Here is a 26,463-nt window from a genome sequence, read left to right as displayed (position 1 = left end):
GTTTTTGCATGGATGGTTATTACTTAAACCCTGGTTAGATTAATACTGTATAAGTTCTTACAGATAGATATCAATTAGTTATATTTGTACTGAATATAAATATCAATAATTATTTTTCTAATTTTATGAATAAATCAAATTTCAACAGCATTCTCGAAGTAAATTGCAGAGAAATCTCAATATCTAGCTCTGGAGAGAAAAGTAATGTTAAGAGGGTAGCTTTACCTCGTCTAATTGGAATTCCCAAATAGAATGATAGGTAAAATCTCAAGCTGTTCGTCTAGAACTTGGAAACCTTAAGTTAAGAGACGGATCAACCTTTACCTCAACTTTCACATAACGCCTAACGAATATTAAATATTCAACCTCTTACTGGACACGAGTTTTCTCATATGGTATTTTGATAATATAAGAAGAAATTCTCTATGTTCGTGTGATGCAATTTGCGTTGTTACATGCGGCGTTTTGCTGTTGTATTGGAGTTCATCGCTGATTCATGTCGAAACAGCTACTCTTCCATTTCTATCTATATCCATATCTGACTAATTCTGTGGGCCAGAGGGATGAACCGTGCTGCGATCTGGCAGATAGCTCACTCTCGCCTGCAGGATTGACTACTCCACCCATAACTTATCTCCTAAAATAGATTAGACAATTTAAATAAAGTTGAAATTAAAGGATTATGCACTCAGCAGGCGGAACACCTCCCCCTTCGCCCGCCACCATCCTAGCCACAATGGCGAAATCGCCCAGTTTTTCATCGTCCACCCCGTTGGCTCAAAGTTCGGGTAGCAACAAAACGACGGGCGCGAGTGATTTCAACATTGGTGCAGTTGTGCTGCAAGGTACCGCAGATTTGTAAATGGATTGTAGACGTGCTTTTTGGTTTTTGTTTTAAGAGCATACGTTTTATTGGTGGTTGTGTGCTGAACAGAGGGCAACAAACTCTGCTATCTTGGCGCTAGAGACTAACAGTTCCTTCAGTTGGCTCTCTCTCCAGAGACCGGACAGCCTCAAAGCGAATGGAAAGAAATTATTTGCCTTTTTTTTAAATAAAAATGATTTGTGCTATTTAACGATGAAGAGTGTTGACCTGTTGGATGAGCATCTGTATAGTGTTTGATTTGTTCTGGATCTAGAGATACGTGCGGCTTGGTTTGCCCTAACCTGTTTTAGGTGAGAACTGTGCTTATCTACCACAATACCACAATTTTGTGACTTCATAGATTTGTGCTCCAAATATTTACTGGAACTGAGATTTTATTAATGATATTAATAATATTTTCCAATTTGTTGGTTTGTTGGATTTAAAAAAAATCTGTACTTTTTTTAAAGTAACCACTTATTTGCTAACGTTTCGACAAATAATTGTCTTTCTCAAAGCCTGAATCAGTAGTTTTTTAAATAACTTATTTCTTAAAAGCTTTCTCGATCTTACCTCTTTATCTAAAATTATTCGAAGTTTCATAAAATGAATAAAAGTCAATGTGTTAGCCAAAATGAATTTGTATTATCCTTTAGTGACCGCAAACTTTTAATAATTAGGATTGAAATAGCGAGGATTCGGTCAAAATAATAAAACAATAACTCCGTCTTTACGCCAACGTTTCGACAAATTGGCTGTCTTCTTCAGGTTACGTGAAGTACTTTCATCCATCATCCTCTCCATAGACGGTCCTCTCAAAGCAAATTTTTTTTTTTTAGTAGGTGTTGGTTAACGATCGTAATATTTTGGGGAAAAACTTCCTTGAATGTAAATTATTGTTTATTATAGTTTATATAACAGAATAAAAATACTTATTTGTACTGTTCTAGATCTTGAGAAAGGTCGCATTACTTGTCAAAACGTTGGCTTTTATAATATCTATTTTTTATTCACAATTAACTGGCAAAGAAGCCTATTTTTTGTAAGTTACAACTAATATTAGCAACAAAAAAGTTATAACTACTTGAAACAAACAATAAAATTAATATTCAAAAATTTAGTAGTAAAAGGTTTTTGTTTAACAACTTTTTTCATATCTCCAAATTCCAAATAAATTGGAAAAAATTAAAATAAGTATTTTTTGGTAATAATCACTGAGGTTTATAAAACAATTACTTTGCCTCTTTTCAAACACGAGATTAACTTTCAGTGTTTTCAGGTTCATTTTTTGTTTTTTTTTATTTTTGTTTTTTTTGGGAAATTTGGTTTGCAAAGAAAATGGCAACACTGAACGTTACTCTATTTAATCTAGGTTAATATGTTTTCTTGGATGTACAGTAAACATGCTGCAACCTTAACAGTGTTAAGAACTGAATTGCAGGTTATCAATATGAACTCGCCTGTTGTCATATATCTTGTTTGAAATGGTAAAGAGAAAGTGATGTAAAATTGTAGGTGCCAGGTTTGACTTCAACCGAGCCTTATGCCAGCTTTTGCCTTTCGCTGCTCTTCAAATCTTTCTTGTTTCTTACCACCCACTAAAATTTTTTAATTTAAACTTCATTCTTGGTTGTACTTAATGTTAAATATATGTCTTCCTTTTTGATGTGATCACATGTTTGTTACGGAATTGTTGTAATGGCGGGATGTATTGTGTGAGAATAACGCATGTGCATGCCTCGTGTATTTATTCCGTCGACAGATGGCCGCCAGGTCGAGCTAAGACGGACCTGCCAACAGTGGCTCGACCAAAACACCGCCGGCTCCAGTTTCATCAACAAGAGCGATTCTGTCGCTTCAGGTAAACATAATCTTTTCTCACATACATTATCTACCTTTTTTTAAAAAAAAAAATAACCTCGAATACAAAAAAAAAAAATTATATTTTATTTATCAGTTTTACAAATCATTTTATTTTTATTAGTTTTAATTTTCTTTAATTTTTATCCCCATAAATTCATTAAAAGTTCCTGGAGGGTTATTCTCTCGTAAGGTTTTTTCTGATTTCACTTACCATGTAGAATCAGAATCTTAACCCTGTACCGTGGTCTGGAAGTGATTGTTAGTGCTGTTGAGTTAAGCACATCGCAAATGGGCTCTTACAGCGACTAGTTCAAAACTGGAGATAATACAGTGAACTTTCCGTCTCTGGCATTGTGAGCGGAAGTCAATGAATTTATTTCCTCTCTAATTAGCGAAATTAGTCAGTCCTAGGATTCATTGCGGAAGGCCGAAGGAAGCCCAGAAGCAGTCACAGCTTGCTAGCTGGTCACTGCGGGTGACGATGAAACAATGAGAAAGGACACAAGACCTTAATCTCTCAGCCTTAACTATATTGCCCCATTAATGGCTAGCCAATCAACTTAATTTGCTATTCTTTCGTGTAATTAAGGGACAACGCAGTCAGAGATAGCTGCCAGTTTAAAGTCGAAATTTCTTGATATTGTTGCGGTCTAGCAACTGAGTGTGGAAAGACTTGTTACCATAATCTCGCATTTGTATAAACAGTTGCAGAAATTAGAAATGGTCATCAAAGATGGATCTTTCATATTATAAGTGCTGTAGAAAATTAGTGCAACACTACTAGATAGCGAAAAATAATGATGATTATTGATGATCATGTTTTGTTGTTGCTAAACAAAAAACAAATTCAAATGCAGTCAGTCAGTTAATTCAATTGACATAATAAATGAATTCAATGAATGAAATTAAATGTAGAGAATGCCATTTTAAAGAGATGTTGCTAGCCGTGAGTAAGGCTGAAGAAAACTGTGAGGGGAACCATTTTCGGTTAAGGCATTTCTTTTATTTTAGGAGTTATCCTTTATCAGATTTAATTAATGAACCTCATTTAAACTGTAATGAGTTCGAACATCAAAACAGACGTACTGAAAAACTCCATTATAAAAAGATTATTAGTTTTTGTTTTTGTTTAATTTAGGTAATTTTGCACAACATTTATTCTTTCGACATTTTTTTAAATTTTAAGTTTTGGATTAATTTGCAGATGGCCACTATTTATTTTTAATTTTCTTTGTTTTTTTCTTATTTAAATTTATTATATTTTATAATTTCTGTTTCTTTTTTTTTTGTTTGTTTTTGTTTTTATTTAGTGCAATTATACTGTTTGTGTTTGTTGGCGTGTGCATGTTTATGGACTGCCATTAGATGGATCGGAGTACTGCTACCGGCGGCTCTGTCTGGACTCCCATGACAGCCAAGCAGGTAACATCTTCATACTATATATATCTACTCCTCTTCTCAATTTATTCAAATATAATGTATTACCATTGCTACAGTGGATGACTTATGGTTGTTTCCTGGAGCACGACACCCATCTTTTCACTTCCTTCCGTTTGAAATGAATCTTATAGTTGATCAGGAAAATATCCTCTGCTACGTTCTCAAGGCTACCTTATTGAAAGAGTTACTATTTGTTTTCCTTCTGAATCTGGAGAACGCATTATGATTTCTAAAATCAATTGAAGGCAAATATCCAAACATATGAGCACAGATTTTTTTAAAATATTTTTTGAGGGAAAACGCCATCAATATTTGAATTGTGAAGTTGAGAATTTTTCATGTTTTTAATTGTGTAGAGAAATACTCATGCATGGTCCATTATCTAGCGCTCTTGTCCATGGTGCAAGAATTTAGGTTGGAGTTGTATAAGAGCTGGTAATGGTGTTCTTTATACACCGTGAAAAAATTGCGTTTCTACTATTGGCAATGACCTAATTACTACTATGTTTTGGTAGTGAAGCTAACGGCGTTAAGGTAAGAAGTGGTTATCCAGTGGCCATTCTGATATTATAAAGGGTCTTGCAACTGTTTACTCTCAATCACCAGAAACACAGTACATCGACCCATCCAGCCATTTGCCCATTCATCCAGCCGTCCATTCCTCCATTCTTCATCCAACAATCCACCTTAAGAAGCCACTCCCCAGAAACATAGTCCATCGACCCATTCATCCAACCGTCCATTCCTCCATTATTCATCCAACAATCCACCTTAAGAAGCCACTCCCCAGAAACATAGTCCATCGACCCATTCATCCAACCGTCCATTCCTCCATTATTCATCCAACAATCCACCTTAAGAAGCCACTCTCCAGAAACATAGTCCATCGACCCATTCATCCAACCGTCCATTCCTCCATTATTCATCCAACAATCCACCTTAAGAAGCCACTCCCCAGAAACATGGTCCATCGACCCATTCATCCAACCGTCCATTCCTCCATTATTCATCCAACAATCCACCTTAAGAAGCCACTCCCCAGAAACATAGTCCATCGACCCATTCATCCAACCGTCCATTCCTCCATTATTCATCCAACAATCCACCTTGAGAAGCAAACACAACTTTTAGTTCATTGTTCATTGGTTCGTTGACTTTTTCCATTAAAATTGTTGTAGAACTTTGTAACTGATACTTCTGCAAACTTTCCTGCAGTAACTAGATCAACATAAAGCTAAAATTTAATCATACCATTAGGAAATAAGTTAAGCAGGATTCTGTACAATATAAGACTGGGTAATTATGTTGCTGAACATAATCAGAAAACATTACGTCGCATCTTCTTTTAATTGAATGTTAATCTCTGCTAGAGGATAGATGCGACATGTCTAGTGGCAGTCTCAGTCGGTCAGTATAGTGAGAGCAATTTAGCTGGTATCCTGGAAGTTTGTTTAGTCCAGATCTTGTCATAAGAACAGCATCATTAGGCAGCTTTATGATTTGGTTCATATTAATTACCTTATTGGAAAACATGTGATGTCTAGTTGTTTCAGCTAATATTGATATGGCACTGTTATGTAGACCAGCTGCCAGAGAGCACTTGGTGACGTCTCCAAGTGATCGGACAACCATATCCACATTAGCTAGACACTGGCTGCAGGCTCTCTCAGCCCCGCCCCAATATCTTCTATTTTAATATATTTTTCTAATTGCAAAAGCCACAGCCATCGCAATGTTTACTTTTACACGCACACTGATTTACCTTGTTCTTATTATTTAAACAACAACAACAAAATAGCCTCTCTATGTAAATGCAGGCAACGTAAATGTTTCGTAAGCATTCAGTTGTTTCTTAGAGTTTAATCTAGCTATTGGTAAAAGTGGCAAATAAAAACTGAAGAGTGAGGAATGCCTCAGGGCTTGAGGTTGTCAGTTCGACATTTCAGGGAACAGGTATCCAATGTTTTAGAGAAGGAGAGAGGTTTTCTGGATTGGAAATGATTAACTCACTAAATCACAGCTGTTCGCATGATTTCGTGTTAGCTAGGTGAAGATCGTTCACAGTTCTGCTCTATTTTTGAAATACCAGTTTACTAAACTAACACTATCTTGGAAAGAGTATACCGCTCAGGTTACTTCAGGGAATGTTCACTAGCAGATTCTTCTAAAATTGACTCTCGCTGACCCGACAACCTCAGGATCCCTGTTGTCTGTAGATCTGGACCTTGGCTCAGAGCTCAGCTTTCAAGGATTTTATGAGACATCGATCGTTTTTTTGTACTTACATTGATATTTTTTTTGGGGACTTGAAGAATATTTGAACAAACTTGCTGAAACTTCCATTTAGAGCTCTAAGTGACTTTTCATGCTGCTGAAGACTATCTATTCTGATTTCAGGTTCTCTATCGAACGGTTGGGAAAGAAGTGGGTTAAAGAAGCAGAACTATCATTTCGAGTTGCCGTGTTGAGTGAATGACTTCCTGGGATAGTTGTTGATTCCCGGATATTGAAGTGACCGATTATCAGATCGAGGTGTCAACTGCAATGATTGTCTTAATCGAGATTAGGATTGACTAGGTATAACTCCGTTTGGGGAGCTCTTCCAATGAATTACAAGCAGTTTAGGTCTCAGGATTTACCTTTCCCGGAAATTAAGATCAACTGACAACCCTGTCCGAGGTCGAATAATCGTATTCTTCCAAGTATTTTATAACTAGTTAGTGTTTATTCAAGCCTTTACTTCAGAATACATGCCACATGTCAGAAATTCTCTAGAGAAAAAAAAACGTTTATTGTGCCTGAATTCAGTTTTGAACCTTGGCCAAAGAATCTTGCAAGGTTTGCATGCTGATTATAGCACCGAGTGTGGGGCTCAGTTATTATCTTTAATTAATTCAAATGTCACTCTGCTTTCATTTAATATTATTGCATCTGTGATGTCAAACTCTTAAACATAATTCTCTCTTTTTAATTTTTCTTTTGAATATATCTTGTATTTAGTGGATTAATTTTTGTCGCTTTTATACAAGAGCACACTATATAATGTTTATACACGGCATTTAGTGATTGTTACCTGAAATCTCAATACCTAAGGTTAACTTGTAACATGTTTGGGACACACCTGTTTACACTTCTAGTCAATCTGTACCACTGATGGCGTAATACGCTCCGCCAAGACATCTCGCTTTAGATAGCCACTTTGTAGAAAACTGGAACTAAAATCTTAGTTTTTAGTCTGCCAGCCTACTTTCTTGATTGCAAAATAGCTGAAGGTAATTCGCTTTGTCAGATCTAGGGGGTGTTGCCAATTTCGGCCGAACCATCTAGGAATTTGCCTCTACAGTAATTTGCGTCAGTAGTATTGTCTAGCTTATTGCCAGCAATGACTGCTGTCCATTCCTTTTGGAAAAACGAAAGTTTCATTTAGAAACGATGTTTACTATTCAGCCAGTACCAGCTTTATTGGACCATTACCAGGTTATGATCAACAAAGGAATTCCACCTTTTAACGGAAAGGCATGTGGTTACATTCCTAGTTTCCTATTCGGGTAGAGGTTAATCTGAACGCATCACTGCGTGAATTTCCTGTCTAGATAATGTTGGGACATTATCGCAAGTCAGCGTCTGGTACTCTCCTCGAAGAGAAATTCCGTACAAAACTGTGCATCTTGATTATTTCAAGTTCAGATCGGAGTACAGAAATCCAGGGTTATTACCCTCTGGTGCTAATTCGCCAATGCTTTCCAAAGCCTTCTCTATAAGGGGTAAGATTCCTTTGCAGGGGATAAGAACTCATTGTTCCCGTCATGAAGAATGAAGCTAGGCGTTTGATCCCAGTCAAATTTTGGTGACGCAAGCTGTAGAGGATGATCAGAGTAGCTGGACGGTCTGCATGGGGAACAGTAGCTAGTACACCATGTCACACACTTGTAGTCTACACACACAACTGCCGAGTTGCAGCCCGCCCCCAATCAAGAAAAATATATTGAAACAATTAATAATTAAGATAGCTGGGATATTTAGGGAAATTGTTGGAAATAAGAGATTGTAAATTTTTATGATTGTTTTTTTTTTTTTTTTCTATTTATTAAACATTGTTATGTGGCGATCTCCCCCCATTGGATAGAAGTGAGGATAGTGTGCCCAACCAAGACTTACTCCCAGCATTCCTCAACGGCGTCCTGCGGATCAGGTAAGCATCTGCCGTTCTCTCTAAGAGCAATCTGTGTGAGGATTTAGACAGTATCCGTGCTACTTTGTAAACAAATCTTGTCATAGTCTTCAATTACGCGCTGCAATACTCCATCGCGCAGTCCAACCATAATCGCTCGGTAAAGGAGAGGGTTGTCTTCATCGACATTAGTTCGAAACTTGAGTATTATGGAAGAATCAAAATTGATTATTCAGTCTCATCACATTCGATTCTTCTCTAGCTAAAGAAGGTGTATGACAGTGAGGCCTTTATTCATTAATGAACCTTGTTTCAAAAATTAGGAGATGAACAGTTTAAAAATTTACATTTATATTAAGATAAAAGACAGATTTCATAATACTACATGTACCGCCGAAGCGAGTACAGATTTCATATAAATATAAATGTTTAATACTGCATTTAGTTACTTATAACCCGTATAAAAATTAATAGCAAGATACATATTATATTATTAATAAATGCATATTTTGGTTCATTCGGTGCATCAACATTTGAAGTCATCGGCGCCTGCAGTCGTTTTGCGCTGCCATTCCCCTGACAATGTTTTATTATTACAGACAACACTTGAACCCTGGATATCCGCGTGGAAGTCCATCTGTTTAAAATCATGGAGATGAGGCGCTCTATTCTTCAAGTTGTCAGAGCCAAGCTAAGCTAAGTTGGGACGGTGTTAGTGGTTAGGGCAAAGCACATATGCCAGATGAGAAGAAGCGCACATCATGCTGACTTAATTGTGCCAAAGAGTTTTGTGGTGTATCCTGCAGCAACCTTCGACCCATTTCTTCGACATTAGAGTCTTTAATTGTATTGTTCTTTGTCTTTATTTCTTGATCTTGAACGACTGTGGAAGAACCGTCAGTTCCTCTGGGAAGAGTTCTCCAAATTTCAACCATGACGCTTCTCTGGTTCAGATCATGAGTATGGCGAAAAGCCATTCTATGAGCTTGCCCACCCACTAGGCTTCTTGCCTTTTGCAAGCTGTCCCATAGCTTTTTCATCCTCTTAATGGATTGGTGAGCGGAAGTGCGTTTACTTGGAGTATTGCAGTGGGCGGAGAGAATTGTTATACCTAGTTAGGTTGGTAGAAGTGATGTTTGGGCATGAAAATTAAGGCTGACGTGACGTTTCTATAGCTTCATTTGTACGTCGCAAATAGTGATACCTAGTTGACATATTCCTCCACCTTAGGTGTACACTATAGTTAAGTATTGTCTGGGCACCAAGGTAAGCCTATTCTCACTAATTACATTTTTTCTCACATTTTTTTTTTAATTATTAAATTGTTTTAATAAAAATGGGCTTTTATAACATTTACTTTGTTCTTTCTGTTTGGCTGTGATTAAAACGATATTCTGTTGTAAGAAAGGCCAAATTTTTGGCCGTTTTCGCAATCTGCTGCTTTTTAGTTTTCGTATTTTTTTTTTTTTTTGTATAAGACATTTTTTAAGATGTACACCTACTCCATTCAAATTTCCAAATTAGAAGGAAATCGTCTTCTTGACCTTTTGATGACCTCTGTGTAAACAAAGTATTAATTTTGTGGTGGCCTAATGTACTAGCCAAATTCAGTTTCAAAATTCTATTTTATTTTAAATTTTCATTAAAAAGACATTTCGAACCGTTCAGGAGATTTATCGTCAGTTTCAAAATTTTTAATTATCAGATTGTAATTAGATAATTTAAAACATTTACCCTTATCGAGGTTCTGAACCAAATTAACAATTTTCATTACAAACTTATTTAATTGTAAGTTTCGCTACATGCGTCACAATGTTAGCCTTATTCAGCGTAGACATCATCAAAGTATCATCACTGATTGAAAGCCAGAATTAACTTTTAATTAAACTGGTTCCAGAAAGGAAAACTGAAGTAAAAACGTATCTCAAGCACAAGCAAACAGCTTCGCTCTGAGGAAGCTTTGAAATAAAAATCTTTCTATTTTAACAATTAAGAAATCGCTTGGAAGTTGGAACATCAGGAGGCATTACGCTGACTCGTTGTGTAATTCTGGACTACATCATCACTGAAGAACACCCGACTGAATCAACTATAACCCATGTACTAATAGAAACGCTACTAATAGTATAATGTTAGGTCCTGTCAGGAGCTTAAACATAATTTTGAGCTTGAAATTTCCCAACCCAGTTGAAGTAACACTGGGCAGAAAGTATTTTACACTTTTCTGTGATTATGTCTAAGTGCCTGTACGATTGTCGGCGAACTTCGTCCTTAAATCAATAATTTCAGTTTTTAAAATTATTCAGAATACTAGCAAAATAAGGACATTTGGAGGACAAATGGCTTGGTTTCCCCAAAAAGTGTCGTATCGGTCCCAAATGCCCACTTCCCACTTGTGACCGAATCAAGCTTTCATGATGGCCGATAGGGGTTTCGCCTGATTTCAGCAGTGATGGAATTGAAAACCTATGTCTGCATCATATCCAAATGTGTGGAAAATAATGTTAAATGCCTTGTAATATTCAATATCATCTATTTCAAGGTTTGAAAACAGTTTTCTTATTACATATCTTGTAGAGTCGGGCTCTAGGTGCTGTTAATTGTATTATGATGGAACTAGAACCGTTTGAATATTTTCAAAAATGTAGGACCTGTTTTTTTCTTTACGAAAATGGACCAGATATCTATTTAGTTTCGCAGCATTTACCTCATTGATCTCATCAATAAAGGCGCCACGGTAGCCGAGTGGTTAGTGGCGAGACCTGCGAAGCTAATATGCATTGTGGTACTGGGTTCGATTCCCGGTCTTAGGCCTTGGATTTTATTTAATGGTTAATAAAAGAAATTTACAGTAAAGTATGTTTACTAGTCGCCACCACGGTACCTAATTGGTAGTTGGACGTAAAGCCCGCCTGAAAAAATAGGCAATTTGCTTAGCTTTACTTTACTTTACTAATCAATAATTAATTTTAATGGAGTAAATTTCAATAGATTTTACCACCGGGAGGGGGGTGCTGAGAAAATTTTGCTATCACTTAAGATGCAAATGTGGTCGTCGAGGTATAAAATGATTGATTACTCCCAATCTAGATAAATATTCTAGATTTAGAATTTGAATAAATCTAAAAATGAATTCTTCGACAATTTTAATAAGGGGAAGTCGTGCGAGTGTCCCTTAAATTGATATTTAAGCTGTAATCAGTTTGTAATGAACAAGGGAATACAAACAGCTGTAAATTTACCTTATTATTAAATGTTTTGCATTAGCTAATCACAATCGTATCTTTTAGAAATGTTTACACTGATTATGAAACACCTGGGAGAGGCACGAAACCTCTTAAAGGAAACTTTTATATTGCCCACCCTTGAGTTGAGATCAGTCTAACCATAAACATAGCAGAAAACCTGGATTTAATTTTTAGAGATTATTCATGATGGTTTCTCACAAAGCAAATACATTTTAAAATGTGTCACTTGTTTGGAATTGTTATTTTTAGTAAATTCAGAATTTTGTTTTTTAAATTTTAGTTGAATAAAATAATACGCATACGCGTATAGAGACGCTTATTTTTACACTTAATTGAGTTTGCATGAACAAAGTGAGTGTGGTGATTTATGTACGCACATTGTATTCCAATAGATCTAGCTACAGCGAGTTAACAAGAAGCGAATACAAAGTGTAGTTTAGAAGAAGACTGGCACCAAGTATATTTCACACAGGCGTGTTTATCTCCTACCATAAATAGTTTAGTCGAATCAAATATTAAAACATCGAATGAGCATATTGAGAGACGTTCGATATAAAAAACATTTGACTCGACTACAATAATTACTTAATAACACACACTATGTGGTAGTTAAGAAGTAACATTGTACACAGTAACCATGCAAAGTTTTTATTTCTTTTGTGTTTGGGAGTTTTCATTTGTGACCAATGTGTGTGTTGTGTGGTGGGTGTTTTCTTTTTATAAATTTACTTACATTTCATCCATTTTTCTATTTTCTATTATGTTACAGCTCGTAAACAAGAGGTTATCAAAATAACTGAACAATTACTCGAAGCCATCAATACGGGTGATTTCGACGCCTACACGTGAGTACATTGATAACATTCATTTTTCAACATTTTAACCACTAATTAGAAAACTAACAGAATTCAGCATGTAATGTTTACAAAGATCCACTTCATCAACTTACTGCACTGAACAGTAGGCAAAGGCTATATTTGACGAAGATGTCTTAAATATAAAATCACGGGTGGGTATTACGACAAAAAAAATAAGTCTTACCACTTCCGATTCTATTGGCAATATTGCTGCTTGTAAAAAAGAAATCCTACGGTTATCAGTTTATCGAGATGGTGTTTCCATCTTGCAATAGATGTTTCAAGGCCCGTTGAAGACGACAAAATATGTATTTATTTTATACGTTAGTAGGTATGATTAGTGTGTGCGTTAAGATGGACCAATCAGATGGAGGCGAATTTGTTATTTCTTTTCAGATTGCCAGGGCACTGTTTTTTTGATCCGATTTGTTGGAATTACTATCAGCCTTCATGTGTTTCTCTTTTATCTTTTATTTCTATGAAATTTTATTACAAATGAAGTGAACCTAAACTAGAAATAAAGGAAAAAAATATTAATAGTTTACGTAAATAAATAGACAATTTATAGTAAGAGAATACAGCTTCCGAGTCGAGTACATATCACACTTTTCCCGATATATCGAAGTCTCTCATATTCTGCTCAAATCGATATTCCTGAACAAGTTCTTCCGAAAAAATATATTTATGTTAATATGAAATAATTTTTTTTTAATTTTGTTTTTTTAGAAAGATATGTGATCCTCATCTGACTGCTTTCGAACCTGAAGCATTAGGCAATCTGGTAGAAGGGATGGAATTTCATAAATTTTACTTTGACAACGGTAATTCTGTGTTTAATCTGTGTTAGAATAATAATATATATGATTATTGAACTACTTAGTTTTGATGATTGGCAATTGATTTAGTGATCAAGAACTGCAAGGCTATCAACACCACCATCCTCAACCCGAACGTCCATCTGCTGGGCGACGAAGCTGCCTGCATAGCCTACGTTAGGCTCACCCAGTACATCGACAAGTAAGTCTTACTCTTAAGGGCGAGTTCTAGCGTTAATTTATGAGACTGAATGTCCAAAGCATCTCTCTCACAGAGTTTGGTTTGCCTCTAGAAGAGAAAGAGAGTTTATTGCAGCAAGCTAAATACATAACTACATTATTAATGTATCTATTTAGCTTCTCCCAAAGAAAGAGGACGCAAGGATAACACTCAGGTTGCAATTTGCTCAAAGAGAACGCCAACAGTTTATTTTCTTCACCTCCTTATTTCCCGAAACGTCCACGTGACCCATCCCAATAGTAATAATAAGAATATCCTTCATATTTTGCAAGTTTAAAGAAGATGATGAAGTTAAGTAAGAAGTTAATGGTTAATGAGATATTCGAGTACAGAAAGATGTTTGTTGCAGGCAAGGCATGGCGCACAGTAGTCAGTGCGAGGAGACCCGGGTCTGGCACAAGAAGGACAGCAAGTGGCAGAACGTGCACTTCCACCGCTCCTCCAACAGCCCGCCTTTCTCGTTCCCGCCGGCGGCTCTCAAGTAGTCCTTACCAAGAAAACGGCGACCAGTACCCCCGCCTCCGCAGCCATCTAAGTCATAGTCATCATTGTATACATGTGGAATATATTTGGTAGTAAGGCGCCCTCTTTTTTTGACAACTATTCTACAAGACCGGATATTACAATAAATCTTATCGCTTCCACACACTAACACCACTTCCGCTATATAATCACCTATTTTATAATTAAATACGTGGGTAATATATGATCTCTCTCTCTCTCTCTCTCTTCTTTCTTGTCTCTTGTTAGTATATTAGAATTGGAAATCTATGAAATTCCATTGCAACGCTGCCGAGTCAGCAAAGTCAATGAGAGTGGCAGCAGTTGTATCTTCCTCCTTTCGAAATGTTGCTTTTTTTCGAACAATTGTAACGAACAGTGGGTTTTTATTTTTATTTTGGAGGATTGGTCAGGAAATGATAAACACCTTCTTTCTCATTTTTGATTCAATGTGTAACCTCTCAGGGCCAGAAGGTTGATATTCTAAAAGCAATGCCATCTACTCCCATTACCATTATCTACTAAAATTAAACCTTGTCAAGTTTAAAAATGAAATTATTAGCCATAAAAAACAAAACAAAATAAATTACGTTGCTCTGTTCCCAAATACAAATACTTGAACAGCCACTATCAATTCGACTATTTACAAATCTCGATATCGTATCGTACGAAAATAATATTAACACAAGACATCAAACGCGGAAGTTATTACGCTTACTAATTACTCGTCATTAACCGGAAGTACTCAATTAAATTTTTTTTTGTTCTTGTTACTAAACAAGACTTTCTCTGTTTATATGCAGTTATGCATTCTTGCGCATCCCAGAAGATTATTATTGAGTACAAAACCCAAAACTTTGGCTGATTTATCATTTTCTGACCAACCCTGTAGAACAGGGAAAAAAAAAATCATTCCACCATTTGGTTTTGGTCCTCGCAACTTTGGAACCGCTCTTCTTGGGTTCCACTTTTAATTTCTCAAGAACTGACACTTGTCTGTCCGTTCACTACCGTCGTCTACCTTAACACATCTAACCAAACGGACACTTCAAGTATTTTAAACAATAAAGAAAAATTTGATTTTTGGTAAGCGCGTTTGATTGGAGGTTGCTGACAGTCTGCTCCATAACTCTGACTGCCAGACTTGTCCAGACTTCCTCCAACTTTGTCCCTATTAATCGGTAACTTTTTTACAAATTCTTGAATTATATAATACTTTTTCTAATAATAATTAAAATATCTGGAGGAATAAATTTAAAAAAAAAATTAATTAATTAATTAAAAATAAACTTTAATATCCGAATAGGGTTTTCCCTTCTATTTTCTACTTTAAATATTCGGTTTGGTTCACTAATAAATGGGGAATGAAGCGAAGATATGTGAGGCCGTACATCATGAAGCCCGAACGGCTTTCACATACTATTTAAGTTAGAGTGCGAACAATGAAACTTGGATATTCCTTCAATGTAACTTACTGAAGGTAAATTGCAGGATCACTTCTTTCAGTGGGCTCCACACCTGTTTCCGATACCTGCACAAAAAACCGTTGCTGGTTCAGTGTTGTCTTAACAAGGTTTATAGTACTCGTATTGCCCAATATTTCTTTTGTTTGAAAAGAAAAACTGACTGAATAAGTGGGAACTGAAGAGCAGCAAACTGTCCAGTTTGTTGAGAAATATACTACTGGAGAAGTTGTCCTGTATATCGCCTGCATATTTCCTCCAATTAGGAATTAAATGGAAGGTTGAAGAATTAGCTCCAAGCTCAATTAGCTCATTTAAAAAATAATTGCCATAATTGGAAATTATAAAACAGTAGGACCTTCTCAAGTAAACTTTCCTAGGATAGTCCTGTCAAAGTGACTTGTACGACGAGTATATCGTGTGTCTTCAGATACTTCAGAGTTTGAATGTATCTACGCATGCGCATCACGACCGCAACTAACATGCACCATGGTTCCCCACAGTTGAATCAAACCGCATTACTTTCAAGGATTATATTCGTCTTTGTTACTCCAATTTTGTTTTAAACAGTTCATTACTTACTCTGATAATATATAGGTAATCAAATGAACAAATTTAAATTATAAAGGAAATCAGAGATTCAAAATTATCGAAGATATTTATTAATTAGTAGAGACTGACTGGAAGAAAAACTTTCTTTTTTTTTTACAAAGTTTCCATGTGGAAGCAAAACATTGTGTAACTCAGTACATTTAGTGTTGACAGTGCGAATAAATTTAGTTTTAATTTTGTATGTTTTATTATTTGATTTTGAGGTGTTTAGATGAGCGAGGTTTATCTGTGTAATATGTTACTTAGTAGCGTAAGCCTTACCGTCATAGTCTTCGACTTGCTGACCATCATAATTTATCAATGCCTCCGCTTACCGCATGTCTTTCTCGCCTCCAAAGTTTACTATTTGGGGGTCATCATCCCCCTTATCATTTCTCTGCCAACAGATCCACCATCCCTTCCTTCTAACTGGTTTATTGAAATTAATATAATGCTGGTGATCCCTTAAACTTTGAGAAGGAATAAATTATTTAGCATCACCAGGTAGATGAGAAAGAGTCCCGGCTAAACTTGGAATCGAAATTCATTTTGGAAGTTTTTGTAAGCTCTATCCGCCTTGATAAAAACACACGTAATATTTTATTTTCTGTTTTTTTTATTCATTTTGTTCTTGCGCTCATCGTGTAACACATAACTTAATTAAGAATTACATTCTTGTCTATACAGATACTAAAAATTGTGTTTGAAACCATTCAGAAATTATTAAATAATTTTAAAATAAAATTATAAACGTCGAGAAAATCAACTGTAAATCACTGTGCCCAACTTGGACTTTATAATCTCAGCTGAAATGTTCCTAATCTCACAGAATACGTGTACATGAAACAAAATAGTACAACTACCATTTCACACAGCAGATGTTATTTCTTGTTATATTCATGTTGAATATTATTTGTTAATTATTATATTTTATTATTGTTATGTGTAAATGAGTAAAGGAAAAATAACACAAATCTGTACAGAAATATCGTACAGAATCTGTCAAAAATCCGAACGTATACGAGTCTAAAGAGGTTTTGGTTATTTTCTTAAGAGCAATGTCCAAGGATGGCACTGGTTAAGGCCCCACTGAGACTAAACCGTCACAGGTTTGTAACAAACGCTTTTCGATTTTTCTACAATTTTAAAATTTGTTTCGAAAATTCAAAATAAGTACTAAAACACAAAATAAAATATTATGTGCCTTTTTTTTATCAACGAATAGAACATACAAAAATGTCCTCTAGAACAACCTAGTAGTTTGGAAACGATCCGAACATTTTACTGGTACACACCTTTTCACCCGGGTTTAATAACGGATTTTATTGATTATTTATATCATCTATTTGTTAATATTTGCTTGAAATATACCTACTTACTATTCTTTCAAAGAAAAATAACATTTCTGCAATATTCCTTTTTATGTTATTTCTGCGATTGAAATTGTATAAAATGATTCTTTGGTTTTGAAAAATTTCATACAATAATTTAACACCAGTGGCAGAAAAAAACAAAACAAAGAATGGCCACCAAATTATGAATATTGTGGAAAATACCTTTTTTTACAGTTCTATGCCAAGCCTAACATGTTTGTTAAAGGAACATGGCTGATACCCTGTTGTTAACATGTAAGTGTCTGACGTCCCATTATTTTTGGAGATGCCTTGCCTATTTGGTATAGCTGTGTACCTTAAATCATTATTTTTTAAGTATTTAGTGTAGTGTTTTGTTGTCACTCCGTTGTATCCAGTATCACTCGGTTCTCACTGCTCAATTCCCTAGTCTTGGGTATAATTATTGTGGATGAAAAAAAGAGACATCAGTTTTAGGTTAGGTTATATAGTTACCGATTAAATTACTTTTAGCCGAATCATGACTAAGGACGCTACATTTAGTCATGCAGTTATGCGATCAACTGTGTTATCACAAAACTAAATTAAAATTTTCAATCGTTTCTTAAAAAAAAATTATAATAACGCAGTTTTGCATAACACTGGCTTACAGACACACATTAATTCTCCTTTTAGTATTGGAGCTAAATATCGACGCCGCAACCAGAATTACCAACCTAACACAAGGAACGCAGCAGTTTCAAGAATTTTGTACCAACATTAAATTAATAATAAAATGGAAAGTTCACGAGCTAATTTATAATTCTGTAGTGGAAAAAAAAAAAAAAAAACTCGGCTCAATGTTTTAAGCGAACAAAACTGTTAAACCTCATTTCGAGATTAATAAAGCAGATCTTGAAGGCCATTCATTCCCTGGGGATCACACAGACAGCCAGTTCCCTCGCCTAAGTCACCTTGAATCAGTTAACATTTTAAATGTAACAATCCCTTTGATTCTTTTTTACATTCTAGTTTACTAGATTAACAAAAAAAATGACTGAATTTTGGTATATAAAAATTGTTATGTGGAACGAAAGTCGAAACACACAAGTTGTGTGTTAACCACAACATGCAATGTTCGTACAATGAACGTACGCTGTTATAACTTTCAAATTATAATAAATGTTTAAATTTAAACAAAACTTTAAAATTAATAATTTAAAAAGACAAGCAAAATAAGGGTATTATGATGAATTAATATTTGATTGATTAAATTAATTGGTGTGTTAAATACTTTGATTACCGAATAAAAGAAATCCAAGATAATTATTAGATAAACTGGGCCTAATTATCAACTGTGAAATATATTAGCTATTTAAAAAAAAAAGAAAATAAATTAGAACTTAAAAAAAGATTGTATTAAATAGTTGGGATTGTGGAGCAAGTTGCTGTGCAGTCCCTGCAGCAGAGCGATCCTCCTGTGTCCAATGTAATTTTGATCAGCTGAATTCCCTCTTCTGTCGGCGATCCCTGTGACACCTTTTTACCCGCATGTCCTTCGGTGAGAGCTATTCCACACAGGTAAAAACATCTCTTTAGTCGGCTGTTTCTAAAAGTCCGTCTGTCCATGTGAAATATGAGTCCTCTGAAGGCTGATTTCAAGACTGTTATGCCAGTTTCCTGTCGGGGGGTTATTTGTCACGAACGTGAGGAAATGGATCATGGTCGATAGCTACTAGCGGAACTTTAATTTACAACTTATGCCATTTGTTTCCTTCAGATCTCCTTTGCTATGTCAGTGGATTTACTTTTCTTTGACAGTCTTAAAGTTGGTAGGCCATTCATTACATGTTTTAAAGTGAATATCAGGGTCATTGTCATTCTCAATTTATAGCGGATCTACGTATTTCATTTACTAGAATTATTTGCTTTCTTAAATTGAAATTGACACAGCTGAGTAAACCAAATTGTCGTGTAGTCGAATAAATTAGATTTTTTTAAATTTGTGCTTTTCTAATTAGCGCTTAAATCAATTCTTCCCAAAATATATAAATTTTCTATAGTGTACTTAGTCAATAATTTCGTGATCTCTGATGTGAAAAGGGTGAAAGGTTGGTCTTCTTGGGTCAGACCATGCATCGTCTTCTAGCGTACTTGAAATAAGTTCTTCTCGCACTTTCTTGAATAGAATTATTTAACTGGATACTAGTTCTGGTGTTCATTTTTTTGGATGACGGAATCGATAGTCTCTCGCCTTGTTGCTTGCTGGGTGATTCATTTGGCAAAGTTTGCGCTGTTATCCATTGGTTGATATCTCGATTTACTGGATGACGAGTAAACAGAATAAACTTGTAGTTATTATTTTAAAAAATATCAAAACATCGCGGACCTTTTGGCGAAGTTATTGGAGATTGAAGCAGCTTGTTTACCCAGAATGGAGCCACAGTCCAAGTACTGCACCTGTAATTGATGAATGAGGCGGACAAACTTACCTTGTTCACAATGTGCCGTTCGGCCACCCGGTTGCCCATCACAATCTCCATTGAATATCTTCATCTAGGGTGGAGAATAGGTTGAAATAGTGGCGATGATCGTAGCTTCTTTTTTTTCGCATGGCTTCAAGGTCTACTGATATCATTCGGTGCGTCTTTCTTCCTCTGGGGAAGTCCCAGATCCGCTGTCTTTTAGCCCCTGAGATATCATAGTTAACTTACAAATATGCTGCAAAGCAATCCGCTTTTGAGGATGGTTGGAAGCGGGAATTCAGTTTTGTTATTCGGCATTCACAACTTTAGGCAATGCTGCAATCATAAGATCTGTAGATCTGTTTGGTGTATAGACCGAAGCATATGATGAGAATATGTAAGGAAGGACAGCTGTTTATGAAGCGGTGACCAGTTTGTACTAATGGAGAGAAGTGGGTTTGTCCACATTGAATTGTATTCCTTCAGGCTGTAAATAGTAGCAAATCTGACTAAAGCGGTCAAACAACGGCAAGTTACTGTACTGCTTGCGCGCATATCTGGTCACCAACGTCTAGCCAATCAAGTTGTTTCTATTTATTGTTGATTGTAATCCACCCGAAGAGACCTTCCTCATATTATAAACCAAATACTAAAATAAATAATAAAAATTACAAAATAACTATAATATAAAAGAAGTTAAGAATATTTCGTGAAAGGTTTTGTGACTGTGCAAGTTCTATTGAAGGCCGGCCTCTGCCATTTCACTTTGCTAAATTCTAATTTTCCTTTCATTTTAGACCATTTCAGGATTTCATATTTTTTCATTTTAAGTGTACTTAACTAAGCATAATAATTTAATAAATTATTGCCCTATTAATGGAATGTAATCTGTAAAACACGTACATTCAAGGAAAATGCTTTTGTGTGGACAGCACTGAAAGAGAAGTTCTCTGGTTGGATAAAATTCTCTACTAAAATTTTACCACCTCTAAGCTTAGAATGCTTTCAGTTATCTTATTTTGGATAAAAAATTAAGCTGCTATTTAAATGTGTTCTTTAAGATTGTTCTAACATCTTGAAATTATTTAAAGCACCTCTTTCTTTACTCAAAAATGATTATACAGATTTATACCAGCTTCTAAATCTATTTTAGGCTAGCTTGCGCATTCTAAATCAGTTGATATTAAAATTCTAATCCTATTTAAGTCGGACTCCAGAGTGGACTGTAAATGTCGGTACAAAAACGTATATATGTATATAGTTTATTTCTTTTTATTCTGAAGAACTGCCATATATGTACGGTAAATTCAGCGAACTTCTCGCCTAGGGAACCATTTCCCGAGTGGAGCATTGACTCCAAATTGTTCTCTGGTCAGTGTTGTCGCAGACGGTGGAAGGCCTGGCAGTAGAAAGGGCACACTAGAGTTGTCACTGAATCCGTAGGACAGTTACTAGTGCGAGAGTGAAGTGTTGATCAGGTGCACATCCAGATGTCAACGCCCACAACACAAAACTCTGAACAAAAACATTTTCTTTTATAAACTCCATTATGTATGATTCGTGCTACTTAAGCGAATGGACATATTTTTTTAATAATAATAATAATTTATAAATTAAAGTTACGTTTTAGCATTATTTGATCAATCTTAGCGTCAATATAAAAAGAACTTTTTGAAATTTAGGATGGGGCTATAGAAATAATTCTTTATACTTGATTGTTATATTTTTAAGAGTGATCTTAAAGGGGATTCAATGAACACAACTGAAGCTAAGGTTCATTTTGGTTACTTAAACATCAGTATGGTTACTGTGTAGTAGTTAAGTCGTAATATTTATATTAAGGGACGAATGTATTATAATGTGCTTCTGCAGACAGCCATATATGGATTATGGATATCCGAGCGTTGTGTGTTGTACGTGTGAATGGTTAAACATAATCTGCCTGTCCTTACATGACCTAACACAGCAGTATTCTTGCAGGAAAGCAAATCGAATATACTTACTTCCAAAAAAGAAAGTCGTTCCAAGAGTAGAGAATTGGATCTGCAAAACTACAGTTTATGGCTCCCATACTTCGCCTCGGCGTTTGAGTAAATTATGTAGCGATATTCTAGAGCTTACCAAATTCTTATTTATTATGATAAGTGTAGGAGTTCCCAATGAAGAATTGCCCGAGGTGTCGATTGTAAATGGTAAATGGTAAGCTCTTGTTTGCAAAGTATTCGCTGACCACTTATGAAAACACAATTTTTTAATTTTATTTTTTTGGATCTCACCCCTTGCGGCTGGTACATTCACTCCGCGTAATCCGTAATATTTCTCTCCCAGTTACCGAGGGAGGAAAAAAATGTCCAGTTTTATGACTAAAAACAGCAAAGAAGTCTGATTCTTGATGCTTTAAGACAACTAGACGAGTTTCTTAGAGAAAACTATGAAGAGAACTGCTATCAAACTTGTTATGAGAACATCTGTATTGGTTTGGACATTATAACGATTTGAGAACATCGATCACCAAGTTGTGGAAGTAAAATATAGAAAAGGTCCTGAGACAGGCAAAGAATTACATCACTACATTCACTACATCACTGATCGAAGTTTTGAGGGATCGAAACTTTGGCCTGCGGCTACTAAGTTGGGCACCTCTGGTTTCAAGATGGTCATTTTGTCTGAAAGAACAATGTAAATAGATATTTATAGTTATTGGTAATAAAAATAACAAAGTTCAGATTTGTCCAGTCACACTCAGCTTGTCAGAATTAATGAGGAAGTTAGCAATGCCGTAGCTTTCTTGGTGGGTTTTTAAAGTTCAATGTCACAGTATGCATTCACGATTCTAGATGTCAATATGTCCAACCTCTTAGGGTTTCCATCAGTTTTGTAGAGGGTTGATACTTATAGTTGTATTTCCTTAATTTGGCCGAGAAAAAGATGCACTTTTTCATTGAAATAGAAATCAAAGAATGACACATCATTAAACTTAACTTTTAACGCAGCGTTATTGTGATTTGGCGTCCATAACTACTTGGAACAATCAAAACAATTCTAAGATGATAGTCAGCTGTTTTAGTACTTCTTGAAGGTCTGTTGCGGACTCTCCTATGATCCGCACAGCTCTCAAAATTGGTGGCTTCAATTCTTCTGCTAACTACTGTAAAATTCTCAAGTTTCTTTTTCACGTAGGCAGTTATTCGTTGTGAAGGTGACCGTGACAGACAGTTGAAGATGTCTATTGAATAGTAGTGTATCCGGCCTAAATCACGAAAAGTACAATTTCGTTGAGGAGTATAGAAAATATAATGAATCCTGCAAGAACAGCGTTTTATTTGAATTAGATTTAATTTCATGTTTGACTAAACTGGCACCAGAGAATGTTGCCATCACTAGAATTGTGCACAATTTACATACAAGATACCAGCTGTAGCTGATTACTGATCAGTACGACGCTCAAGTAACAAAATTTCCAATTTACGTTCAATGAAGTTTTATTTTAAAACAAATAGTAATGGCGCACATCCCTGTTATCCATAAACTTCTCACTGTGTGTATTTAATTAAAATTTCACATTTCGCAATAATATGAAGTTGAAACCTTTTTCCTCTTTTTCAATCGGCCAATCGAATGTAATTGAAATCGATTGACTAGGAGAATGTAAGTGACAGAGCGATTTGTTTGTATATGTCTGTGTGCGCATGCGTGCGGATCTAAGGCTCCATGAACATATGTGAGTGTGTAGTTTGGTGTACAGATAAATGTCATAATTGTAAATCTAGATATGTAAGTTTTTAAAAAAAAGAATGCAACTTATTCAAGCAGACTGTCTTTATATTATATCGTGCGAACGAAACTTTTTTAGTCATTAAAATAATTTCAATATAATTTCTAATTATTGTAATATATATATAAAATACAAATAAACAAATTCAAATCCTCAATTAGGATTTTTTTGTGTGTGAGATGAAGGAAATAAAAAATTAGTGAGAGGGGCTCGTGGTGTGTGACTGCTTGCGCCCCGCCGTATTCACATTTTACAAACTTCTCTTTAAATAAACAATAATAATATTAATTAATTAAAATAAATCAACTACTACTACATAATAATTGTAAGAATAATTAATAATTATTGGAAACTCTTTTTACAATTTTACAATTAGTGAGTACTTTGAGGAAGGCTTGCCCATCACATGAATATTTTCATTGTATAATTGTACATTTCTTTATTAATATACTATTACAATATTGTCAATATTTAATTTTTTTAAAAATTCGTTTGTTTAAATTATTAAATATATATTTAGAAGAAGTGCCATTTTACTCTAAAAAAAAAAATAAATAAATAAAAGTAAAGAAAATGTAAAAAAGAAAAAAAGAGTTAAAGAAGCGTTATTTATCGCGGAGAAGGCAAACACAGACTCCAAGCTCTTTCTGTAAACTTTGCAAATACTATTATTATATAAATATATATATATTATTGAAACAAAAAATTGTTTTTATCTTTTGGTTGTAATTATATAAATATATATATATATTATATATATTCATGTGTTTCTGACATTTATGACAAATTTTAAGTATTTTATTGATACTGAATTGAAAAATAAAAATAACGAAATTTCAAAAAGAAAACTCTCTTTTCATTGTTTTCACCTCTACCCTGGTTGGAGTGTAGTTTACAAAAATCCCAACAGCACTGGAGAATCTTTCAATGTGTTTGACAAAAATGGGTAGACTGGTGCCCTCAACGTGTATAAAGGTGAGCACTGCCAATTTGAGAAATTTATTAACCGTCTATGACCATTGATAAGTTGTTGGAAGTATGATGATGATCAATCAAGCATTGTCATTACTCATATTCATATCAAAATACACGAGAGAAGGACGGTAAGACAAGTCTTAACATCATCAACTTGATTACCTAATATTACCTTATTGATTGAATAAGCCATTACCTGAATAGGTAATCATTTTTTTTGATTTTGCAAGCATTAATCAACTTATCTCAAGATCAATACAATCGAATGATTGTCAAATTTTGTAAATTAAAAATGAAAGTGAAATAAACAAACCAGCTATGAATCACATATCATTGTTATTTAATCTGTACTTCAAGACTTCTAGATTAATAACTAATTTTCATTAATTAAAACATTCATTATGTTTGTTGAGGCAAGAATTTTCTTAAAACAAACATTTTCAACATCTTTTCAAAATTCCCCAGAAGGCTAAAGCTAATCCACTAAAAAAGAAGTATAAAATAAAACTGACTCATTATTGACGTATCTTGCTCAATTTTCCCGGAAGTTTGACTACTGATGTAGTAAAACGAACTGAACAGAACTTACATTTCTCGTCACAAAGTTCAAGTAAACTTGATCAGGTAAAATTACGGTAAGAGAAAGATTCTTGAGTGTTCATCATCGCTGATATTTTTTTAAATTTATAATATTTGGAAATTATTAATCTGGTTGGCATTGCAATGGTATTTTAAACATATGTTCCAGAAGATAATGTGGATTACCTTATGATAACTTCTTTTGTGAGGTTTATTAAAAATACGTTCTTAAAAATTAAGTAAATCAGGAAAAATGTAGAAAATGAGAGGCATATTATAGGTTAGCTGATAGTTTCATTTTGTGCGAACGTTTAGTCAGGACGTTTAAATTTGTAAGGTAAAAGACTAGAATTGGTAGGCAAGTTGAGTTGCAGTTTATGTTGGTAGATGGCAGTTGAGCTGGTCCCCACCATGGATCTGCTTCACAGCACACGAACGACTAGTGAAGTTAGTTTAGGTTCAGTTCTCGGTTAGCGGTTCTCAGAGGAGATCGTTGTCAAAATTCATATCCTGTATAGTTTTAACAGTAACAGTTTTGACATCATCAGTAGTGTTAATTTTAATTAGTCAAAAATTAATTTGACAAAGAAATAAGTGTTATGTTCTCGTCAAGAATTAAACTTAATTGCATGGACGTGTATCCCAAAGTTGAAAACATTACAAGTCTCAGCTGCCAGCTAACATCAAACCAATTTCTATCAACATGACAGATGATGAGTCCAGTGTCAGGGTGGCTGTAAGGTAAGTTTGTTTATGTTTATTCATTTGTTACTTATGTTTTCAGCAGTTTTACGTAACTTTTGGTTAATTTAACGCTTTGTTTGATGGTTAGATATAAATGTAGAAGAGTATTGAAAGCAATTTTTTTTTCTTTATTTTGCAGTTTTGTTGTGGTTAGAGTAAGCCGGGCGATAGAGTAAGACAGCCCCCCATTATCGATCTGCGAACTTGGTTGATGCACTCTGCAGCTTCACTTGAACCTCATTCTGGCCGGCCCTCACACTGTTGTACGGTTCACTAGTGTAGGGCGGAATTATAGTCAGTCACTCTCCCTTTTTAAGTGTGCATCTCCATTTTGTGTACCAGATCTAGATGCCCTATACTTGAGTTCCAGTTCAAATGGTGCAAAGTTCATTCACCGAGTTGAAGTTGGTTGCTTACTACTGCCGGTCACTCATGTCTACTCACTACTTCAATCCTCTTTGCCCTTGTTTGATCCTAATTCCCCCCCAGGTATTCTGAACACAGTTAATTTTGGAATGTGTGCAATATAAGTTCCAGAT

General features: G+C 35.0%; 2 protein-coding genes across 32 annotated transcripts in view; both read left to right on the top strand.

The window, feature by feature from the left end:
• The window catches only part of CaMKII (Calcium/calmodulin-dependent protein kinase II), a 127,588-nt gene extending 103,114 nt beyond the window's left edge, over positions 1-24,474 (top strand). For 8 of the 28 annotated variants that reach the window (XM_074129740.1, XM_074129739.1, XM_074129750.1 and 5 more), the window contains 7 exons: positions 2,628-2,726; positions 4,094-4,150; positions 8,295-8,360; positions 12,357-12,432; positions 13,171-13,265; positions 13,350-13,461; positions 13,850-16,257. In XM_074129740.1, coding sequence (XP_073985841.1) covers positions 2,628-2,726; positions 4,094-4,150; positions 8,295-8,360; positions 12,357-12,432; positions 13,171-13,265; positions 13,350-13,461; positions 13,850-13,985 — 641 coding nt within the window. In that variant the 3' untranslated portion in view covers positions 13,986-16,257. Of the gene's footprint in view, positions 1-692; positions 846-2,627; positions 2,727-4,038; positions 4,151-8,294; positions 8,361-12,356; positions 12,433-13,170; positions 13,266-13,349; positions 13,462-13,849; positions 16,258-18,082 lie in introns of those variants that run through there. The other 20 variants (XM_074129762.1, XM_074129761.1, XM_074129760.1 and 17 more) reach the window with 12 other exon arrangements.
• Positions 24,475-25,578: 1,104 nt separating this feature from the next.
• Klp31E (kinesin-like protein 31E) overlaps positions 25,579-26,463 on the top strand; it is a 50,571-nt gene continuing 49,686 nt past the window's right edge. For all 4 annotated transcript variants that reach the window (XM_074129732.1, XM_074129733.1, XM_074129729.1 and 1 more), the window contains exon 1: positions 25,579-25,921. In XM_074129732.1, the coding sequence (XP_073985833.1) occupies positions 25,884-25,921 (38 nt within the window). In that variant the 5' untranslated portion in view covers positions 25,579-25,883. The remainder of the gene's footprint in view (positions 25,922-26,463) is intronic.

The sequence above is a fragment of the Rhodnius prolixus genome, unplaced genomic scaffold, assembly GCF_049639745.1.
Source record: "Rhodnius prolixus isolate KJV_2025 unplaced genomic scaffold, Rpr scaffold_15, whole genome shotgun sequence".
Taxonomy (NCBI): Eukaryota; Metazoa; Arthropoda; class Insecta; order Hemiptera; family Reduviidae; genus Rhodnius; species Rhodnius prolixus.
Note: the sequence above shows the minus strand (reverse complement) of the source record. Positions and strands in the feature narration are given on the sequence as shown.